General features: G+C 42.1%; 1 protein-coding gene across 1 annotated transcript in view; it reads right to left on the reverse strand.

Annotated features, from left to right (window-relative positions):
* LOC103733792 (nephrocystin-3-like) overlaps positions 1 to 9,545 on the reverse strand; it is a 52,467-nt gene that overhangs the window by 28,432 nt on the left and 14,490 nt on the right. Inside the window, 6 exon segments of the mRNA XM_029563364.1 lie at positions 1,878 to 1,975; positions 2,364 to 2,507; positions 3,773 to 3,887; positions 4,547 to 4,650; positions 7,014 to 7,187; positions 9,357 to 9,431. Coding sequence (XP_029419224.1) covers positions 1,878 to 1,975; positions 2,364 to 2,507; positions 3,773 to 3,887; positions 4,547 to 4,650; positions 7,014 to 7,187; positions 9,357 to 9,431 — 710 coding nt within the window.

Genomic DNA, 9,545 nt, shown 5'->3' on the forward strand with positions numbered 1-9,545 from the left:
AATCACAGTACCGGGCAATGAAAATCTCCCTTAAAGTTGTTGGTCAGGGTAGTCCAAGAGACTCCCAAAATAATACAGACTATTGTCAAGTCTTTGATTGCCTCCCAGAACTTGAAGGTAAGACCCTATTGCTGAGGACGTGATAACTTTCAGACACAGGACTTGGAGCAATGGAGCTGGAACTGACCTGGAAGCCTCCTCCCAGAAGACTAGCTCTCACAGCAACAGAGGATGCTATGCAAGCTGCCATAGGAGAAAAACCAATCAATTATCCTACCCAGCTGTAAAGCCTATGAACAATGACTGGCCCAGCAAATTATCTCTGTTGGTATAGTAATGGCACTTTTATCTTGGAGGTAATCAACAGCTATATAACTGGACTTAAGGCCTACTCAATGGGAGGGAATTCATGTGTGTTACTGTAAACACAGTCAAGTACACATGACTGGAGAGGTCATAGATCCTAGAGAAGAACCTACTTCTGTCACTTCCCTAGACCAACATAATTTCTTACTATATTTAAATACATACCCTTACATTTATAGACAAGTGTACCTCTCACCACTCATCAAAGAAACTTCTTTTTGCAATATATGGAGACTATTATGACATTCCACAACTGGTCAAACGCAGAGAATAAGTGACTGTGAGATGTTCAGCCTTAAGTGATACATTTACAGTGCAACCTCTATACCTAAGACTCAGGGAACATCGTGGAAGAGAAGGCAGAAAGCGTGTAAGAGCCAGAGAACAAGACACCCCGTTTGTTAATGTATACTAGACATGATAGGGAAGCTTCACCAATGAAATCTCTACAGTAGTCTAACAAGATCTGCATAATGACAAACCAGTTGACATGTCAAGGTGAATGGGGGAATTTTCTTTTTTTATTGATTTTTTGTGTGTATTTCATATAGAACATCCCAAACAATCTTATTCATCTTTATACCCACATTCGTACACATAAAATTAAAAACATACATTAAATTCCTCTGAATAGTGCCAATTTGGGTGCAGAAAATTTTATGGAGTCCCAACTGAAGATGAAGAGCTACCGGGAATCAATGGATGCTGAGGGGGGAGAATCAGTTTTCTCCAGGGACTAACTCCAAGAGGTTCTCCAATCTCAAGTGCGCAGCCCTAAACACAGCTACACACAGGAACCATTAAATGCACTCAGTGCATTATACATATATACATATATGTAGTACACACATATGTATATTTATAAATGTATGTATGTGTATGTAACAATGATAATCAAAGAGGAGGACAAGAAATTGAGAGGGCGTGGAGTGCGTGAGAAGTTGGAGGGGCACTGGGAAGAACAGAAATAATGAAATATAATAAACATGTATGAAATCCTCAAAAAAAACAAAACAAATAGTGTCCTACAGACTGTAACCCTGTATCACTTTCCTGAGAGCTGTCAATCAAAGCAAGCCTGCATTCTAAGATAATGGGTGTCTAGACTACAATTCCCAGGCTGCCCCTCCCTCCCCATTTTGCTCACCCATAAGTTTACCTGCCTACTAGACATCATTACTTGGATCTACAGTTGGCAACTCAAACTAAACATGCCCAAGAAATGAACTCTACGAGCTTTCCCTCCCAAACCTACCCATCCTCTGTGCCTCCTCCAGTTCCTGAAGTCACAATTGGCATTCATTTCTTGAGTTAGAGTATCTGGGGTCCTTCACTGTCTCCTTTTCCCTTACACCTCAGATCTAGCCTCTGAACAAATTCTACAGGTGGGGTCTTTTCCTCAAACTTGCTCACTTCTCCCCATCCTCACTGCCATTTATGTGGAAAACACAAATGCACACCTAAAACCTTTCCCTGAGACAGTTCTCAAGAACTGGGAGTTAGCGCCATACCTCCATGCCGCAGGGCATGTCTCCACATTCACAGACACAATGACCCTGACATTCACTGGCAGAGGGTCTATCAGCCACTTCATGTGTTTTTCAACTTGCTTAAAAACATAAAAACAGAAGTCAACTTATAATAACTGTATTTCACAGCAATTCAAAAGCATTACCCCAACAATATAAAGTTCCCATTAACTTTCCTTTATTATTACTAAGGATAAAATTCTTAGTTGGAACTGATTTATCTTAGGTATTTAAAGACCAGGTGGCAACACACTATTATCACCAAATTTGAATTCTAGATATTTAAGAAAATATTTATACTCTAAGATGTATATTAAAAAGCTATTATAGAAATTCAGTTAATATTTTCCAGTAAGATGCTACTGTCTGTAGGCATTTAATTCAGACCCTTCTTTCCTAGAAATGAAAGGACCTGGTGCTCTGGCCGCTTTGGCGGTCTGCTAGTGGAAGACAAAGCAAGAACAGTACCTGAACTTGATCTATGGAATCAATGATGATGATGATACTGCCCTGATGCCTAGCAGAGAGCTTCTCCAACCAATGTGGAAATTCTTCCAGAAGCTTAGCAGGATCCAGTGTCAGCGCAGAAATTGCCCAGAAGTGCTGCATCAGCTGCAAGGTGGCAAGTTGGTACCATATGCCAAGTAAAGTGGTCACTCCGTGGTAGCAGGGAGGTCTTTCCGTCTTCACTGTTTACACCAAAACTGACTCCCCAAGAGGACCTGGTGGTACTCTGTGAGCTCTCTCTCTCTCTCTCTCTCTCGTCTTTCTCCCTCTCTCTCTCTGTGTCTGTCTGTCTCTGTCTCTGTCTCTCTCTCTCTGTAGGCCAAAGGTTGATGCTGGGTGTACTCCTCAATTGCTTTTCCACCTTATTCTTTAAGAAAGGGTCTCTCACTAAACCTGGAGCTCACAGACTGGCTAGGCTAGTCGCCAACAAATCCCAGGGATCCTCCTGCCTCTGCCTACCCCACAGTGCAAGGGTTAGAGACACATATGCTGCCTGGCTTTTTACACGGATGCTGGAGATAGGAACTCAGGTCCTCATGCCTGCACAGAAAGGACTTTACCAGCTGAGACCTTCAGTATTACTTTTTTAAAAAACAGTTTTTATTATTTTTATGTATATGAGTGTATTGCCTGCATGTAGGTAAGCGCACCCATGTCGTGCAATGCCCGCGGAGGACAGAGGAGGCAGTCTGATCCCCTGGAACAGGAGTTACAGACAGTTGTTAGCTGCCATGTGGGTGCTGGGATTTGAACCCGGGTCTTCTGCAAGAACAACCAGTGCTCTTAACTGCTGGGCCATCTCTCCAGCCCCCCATCAGTATTACTTTTATAACCTTATATAAAACCAAAATAATTGGTTGAGTATCCCTTATGCAAAAGTTGAGTATCCCTTATGCAAAATGCTTAGCACCAGAAATGTCTCAGATTTCAGATTTTGGGGGGTTTTGGAATAGTTGTATCTGCATGATGAATTATCTTGGGAATGGGATCAAACTCTACAGATGAAATTCACTTATGTTTATACACCCTCTACATACAGCCTGAAGGTAATTTTAAACCTGCCAAAGTGAGCCTGCATTTTGATTGTGACCTGTCACATGAAGTCAGATGTGGAATTTTCCACTTGTGTTGCCATGTTGGTGCTCAAAAATTTTCAGACTTTAAGTGGGAATGTAGCTCAGTGGTAGAGCACTTGACCTAAGGTTCAATTCCCACTACAACTAAAGAATTTCAGGTGTTGAAACATTTCAGATTTCAAATTAGTGATGCTTTACTGACAATACTGAAAATCTGTTTATTATTAAGACTCAGTCCCAAGAGCTCCTGGATCTGAAGGGAATGCTGATAGCTCCAGAAGATGCAGGCTGTACCTTGAGAGTCAGTCGTTTGATAATCAAGGAAGACTCTGAGCTGGCTGACATCGGTCTTCCCACAAAATGAGACAGTATCAGTGTGTTAGGGAAATTCTTCTGCTGCAGTCAAATCCTGAGAGAAAAACAGGACTTTACAAGACTGACAGTGCTCCTTCAGTGTCCATAGCAACAAGAAGAATTCACAAAGAACCAGACATTAAATGTTGCTCAAGGTTTAGCAACTGCACAGTTAAAGTCATTTTGGAACGAATATAGAGATGTCTGATTCTACTCCGCTTTTAGAACCTTTTTAAAGTAAAGTTTAAAAAATGATGGCTTCAGGGCTTGAGAGATGGCTCAGCAGCTAAGAGCACTGACTGCTCTTGCAGAGGACCCGGGGTTCGATTCTCACCACTCACATGGTGGCTACAAATCATCCTTAACTCCAGTTCCAGGGGAATCTGAAGCCCTCTTCTTATCTCTGCTGCATTGCATGACACAGGTGCTCACATACATGCAGGCAATACACTCATACACATAAAAGAAAAATAACAAAAATAATAAATAAAATATTTTTTAAAAAGATGTCCTCATTTTAATTTCAAATTGATATTAACATAAAATAGTAATTAAATAGGCATCCACTTCTAACTAAAAGTGTGCTGTTAGAGGATCCTGCTGTGGTAGGATCAGGGGTTTAAGGTCATCCCCAGCTAGATAGTAAGTTTGAGACCATCCTGAACTGCATAAGGCCCTGTCTAAAAAAAATTACTTAATTGTATTACATCATACCACTTTGATAAAAGAAGGGACTTCCCAGAACCTGGTCCTCCAGATACCAGAAGGGGAGGGATTGGAGCGGGCGCCACCACTAAATCATCAAGGCGTTGGTAATACTAGAAAAAAAAATACATTTACATTGTGAGCAAATACATGCCTCTGTGAGTGTGAGACACTCAGCTTCTGATCATCCTCTGAAAACACTAGAGAAAAGTGCAAGAGAAATCCAGCTCCACTGTTGCCCAACAGCACCTTCCCCAGAGTTATCTTCAGGCTGGGGCACTAGAGTTGAAGCAGGAAACAAAGATTAGGCCTCATGGCATCGCCATGAAGGACAGGGTGAGAGACAGCACAGATCCTACTGGGCTTTCATAGTGTTCGGATATTTTGTGAAATGCCACTGCAGGATATCGAGATGCTGGTGCCTCTAGACCCCAGGAAGTATCCCAGAAGGCATCGCAGACTTAGCTAGGAACCCTAGATATCTTCATGAGAAGGATGGACACCAGTCCTAGAGGCAGACCATGTTTCTTGGGCTTTCTGAAAACAGATTAAAACAAAAGCAGGTTTCTTCTGGGAGTTTCCAATCTCTCAGCCTTCCCCAGAAAGCTAGGCTCACTGAGATCTTCCTGAAATTGAATTCTATGCAGTCAAAGAACTCACATTTTCTTTCTCCACACACTTAAAACAAGTTCAGAGCTTGAAAGATGTGCTCAGAAAAGCAAAATACCAGAATACTTCTCAAGGAGTTTCCACAGTGTTGCCGTGTCTATTAACATCTACATGACAGCAGATGAAATTTTAAAGTTTGTAATAAATAGTTTGTGGTAGGCTGTAGACTAGCTTTATGGCAGCAAAATTCTCCACCAACTACAAGAAATGATTCCTTGGTAAAGTCTTTCAATTTGTTTTGCTTGTCATATCTAGACACACAATAAATCGCCCAGGAACTCCAGTAATTCTCATAGCGATGCTGTGTCTGAAGGAATAGAAGGAAGTCTTTATTGATTTAGTACCTCTCAATCACTCAGTCCATGGTCACACAGAGAGCCCATTTAAAGGTCTACAGTCCCCAAACTAGGACTTGTACTACAGAGGGAAAAGCATAGTATGTGGACCCAGGTTCAAATCTATTCCCTGTGTGCTTGTGAGCAAACCATAGTCAAACTTCAGTGCCTTCTTTTCTAAAGCAGTAGCAATATCTCTCCTATAAAACCACCGTTATTTACTATGTATCTTGCACTACTAAGTATGAGGTGAGCTACATGAGCCATTCTCATTCCACAGATGAGATGGTCAAGATTAGAGTGGCCAACTGATGTGATTAAAACACAATGAGGAGATGACAGAACCACAACATAAATACAGTCTATATTCTAAGAGTTCCATAAAAGTACAACTGTTCGTGGCAGCTTCTGAAATAGCCTTTAAAAATTAGTTTGTAGGCTGTCGGGATGGCTCAGTGGGTAAAGGCGTTTGCCGTCAGGCCTGATAATTGAGTTCAGTTTCCAGAATCCACATGGTGGAAGGTGAGAACTGGCACCAAAAGATGTCCTCTGACCTCCACATGTGCACTATGCATGCACACCTCACTCTCCACAAATAAGTAAAAGTAATAAAAATTTAAAAATTAGTTTGTGCATCAGTGTTTAATGTTATGAAGTACTTTTGAACACAGATACATTCCTTAGTATGTACCAGGTTCTGTTAATGGGTTTAGGTATATACAGATGCAGATTAGACCATAATGAAGGGCTGATCTACCTACTGCACAAGCTATTGCCGTACTGCACTACTTCTTGGGGTTCTCAGTGCTTGCCATTTTCATTCCTTTAGCAGATGGGAAGAGCAGGCAGCCTCGCTGTGATTATGTTTCCTAGCCATTCTAATCCTGGTCCGGAGGAGCTGTAGATGGGGGCATAATGGATGTGTGGCTGATAAATCTGTCCTCTACAAAAATGTGTAGTGTTGATAAATACATGTGAGTATCAGGTACCTTCATATTATGCAAATCTAAGCACATTCCAACATGGCTCACTCAGTGTTGAGAGCACGTAACACCAACATAAACCGGGAGTACACTTAGGGAAAACACTATGAGGCAGCCTTTGGGTGGTAAATGATAATTTTTTATATTTAAGTTTTTTTACATGCATGTGCGAATGCAGGTGCATATGGAGGTCAGAGGGTGACTTTTGGTGTCTTTTTCTATTGTTTTCTCTCTCCACCTTATTTTCTTTCTAGACAAGGTCTCTCACTGAACCTGGAGCTCACTGACCAATGAGCTCCAAGGATCCACAAGTCCCCTACTCCCCCAGGCACTGGGGTTACAGAAGAGGGCACAACATCGGGCTTTTTACATGGGTGCTGGGGCTCGATACTCAGGTCCTCATGCTTACATGGCAAGAACTTTACCAACTGAGCCATGTTCCCAAGCCCAATAACTGCTCTTTACTGGAGCAACAGTCAAAAGGCTTACTTTCTCAAACCCCAGCTCATGGGCTGCATCAGAAGCCTGCTGGAAGGTCTCCATCTGCTCCTGCTCGTCATGTATGTCCCACAGGACATCCCCGAAGTCATCTTCTTCTGGAGTGGAGTCTTCACTGCCCACATCTTTCACCTCCACATCTGTGTTCTGCAGGCCCAGTATGTCCTGAACATGAAGAGCAAGCACAGGAAAGCAAATGAGGAACAGAGACCTGGAGGGGCCAGCACCCAGGCCAGGTGGCTGTACCTACTAAGGAGGGCAAGTCCAGACTCATGGGTGTCATGAAGTGCATGTAAGAGATTTGTCTCTAATGGGATTTGTTTTTTTTTTTAAACATTTTTTAACCAATTTTTTATTTTAATTTGATGTGCACAAGTGTTTTGCTTGTATGTATGTCAGTGAACCACATTCATGCAATATCTGTGGAGGCTAGGAGAGGGCGTTGGATCCCCTGGAACTGGAGTTACTGACAGTTGTTAGTTGCCATGTGGGTGCTGGGAACCAAACCCAGGTCCTCTGCAAAAGCAGCCAGTGTTCTTAAGTGCTGAGCTATCCTTTCAGCTTGGGATTTGTTTTCTGAAAATGCCACGTAATATTTATATCTGGCCAGTGAATCACTTGTTAGAAACAAGTGTGTACATGTGTGCATATGTGCATGTGTGCAAGGGGGAGAGAGAGCGAGAATGAGAGAGAGAGAGACAGAGAGAGAGAGACAGACGAGAGAGAGAGAGAGAGAGAGAGAGAGAGAGAGAGAGAAGAGGAGGAGAGAGAGAGAGAGAGAGAGAGAGAGAGAGAGAGAGAGAGAGAGAGAGAGAGAGAGAGAGAGAGAGAGAGAAGGCAAGAGGATAATCTTAGGTTTCATCCTCAGGAACACTTCTCCTTTGAGACAGGATTTCTCATTGGCCTGGAGCTCACCAATTAGATTAGAGTGGCTGGCCAGTGAACCCCAGGGATCCTCCTGCCTCTGCCTCCCCACTGCTGGTATTACAAGCAAGGGCCGCCATGTGAGGCAGTTACTTTACAGACTGAACTAGCGTTTCAGCTCCACTAGTGAATAATTCTAAAGGCTGTACTAATGCCTAATGAATATGCCATAAACATTTAATTACTGAGATGGAGTTTCTTTATATCAAAAATCTCTGCTGTTGTATTTAGATTAGTTCACTGAAAAATGCCATCCTTTAAGCATTAAAGATGATGAATATGGACTATTTCATTTTGCTCCATTCATCTGACTTACCTTGGTCCTAAAATCTGTAGGATTGTTAAGAAGCTCGGACTCTACCCTGACAACCTTTGTACTAGAGAAGCAGACAAACCTGGGGCCATGCATCTCACCATTGTACCTGTACCTCACTCTTTTCTTCTGATAACAAATCTCCTATCTAGAACCCAATTTAATTAGAAAAGGTGATGTCACCCTTTCTTCTCAAATAGAGCCCTGGGCTCCTCAGGAAGGTGTTGGGAGAGATGGGCTATCACAGGCCTAACATAGTGCTGTGCTCATTTTACTTGAAATAAGTCTTTTAATTACAGATATTGGTATTTGGGTTGGCATAATTCTAGCAATCATTTCTATATTAAAAATAAACAAAGGTGGGGCTGGAGAGATAGCTCAGTGGTTAAGAAAGAATACATAAGGTATTAGAGATATGGCTTGGCAATTAAGAGCAGTAGCTGTTCTTGCAGGGGACTCAGGTTCAGTTCCCAACACTTACATGGTGGCTAACAACCATCCATTCCTAACTCCAGTTATAGGGGATACGATGCCCTTCTGACCTCTGTGGGCATTACAAGCACATCCTGCAAGCACACTTATATACATGTAGGCAAAATACACACACACATAAAAAAATAAATCAAAAAATTTTAAAAAAAAGAAAATACATAAAACTTCAAAAAACTTCCAGCACCAGATGCTTTCACAGTCTATGTTCTCGCACCCTGAAGGGTGCTTCTGCCCTCGGCACTGTTAGGGAAAACATGGTGGGGAACAAAAAAGATTTTTCAGATGTGTAAAACTCCTAAGGGCATGGAGAGGTGCCTCTCTGTGGAGCAAAACGCACTTTTCCCTTCAAATACCTCCTTTGGAACTTGATTGCTTTATATCTAACAAGTATCCCAGCAGGTAAGACAGGGGAGCTGGAAAGCTGCTTGGTCCTGGTAACACTCTGATCCCATCACAGGGCCAACTCTCAATAGAATGATCATTGGCGCTCTCCTAGGGCCCTGTTCTTAAAATGGCAGATAAGTGGTTTTCTCTGGAAAACTCAATTTTATGGAAAACAGTCTCAAGCTATTTTAGATGAAAACTTACAAGAAATGCATATTTACCTGTTTAATAATCTTTTCCACACAGACATAAGTTTTATATACTCCCTCTGCAGGATCTCCTGAGTGGTCAATGATCTGGGGGTCAGGGGGAGGGAATGGGTTTAACAGTTACAAGAAAACACAACAATGGCAGCAGCAGGAGGTGGTAGTGGTAAACCTTTTAACATTTCTAATTCATTTATCTTCGAG

Source organism: Nannospalax galili, unplaced genomic scaffold (assembly GCF_000622305.1).
Source record: "Nannospalax galili isolate Female #2095 unplaced genomic scaffold, S.galili_v1.0 scaffold3296, whole genome shotgun sequence".
NCBI lineage: Eukaryota > Metazoa > Chordata > Mammalia > Rodentia > Spalacidae > Nannospalax > Nannospalax galili.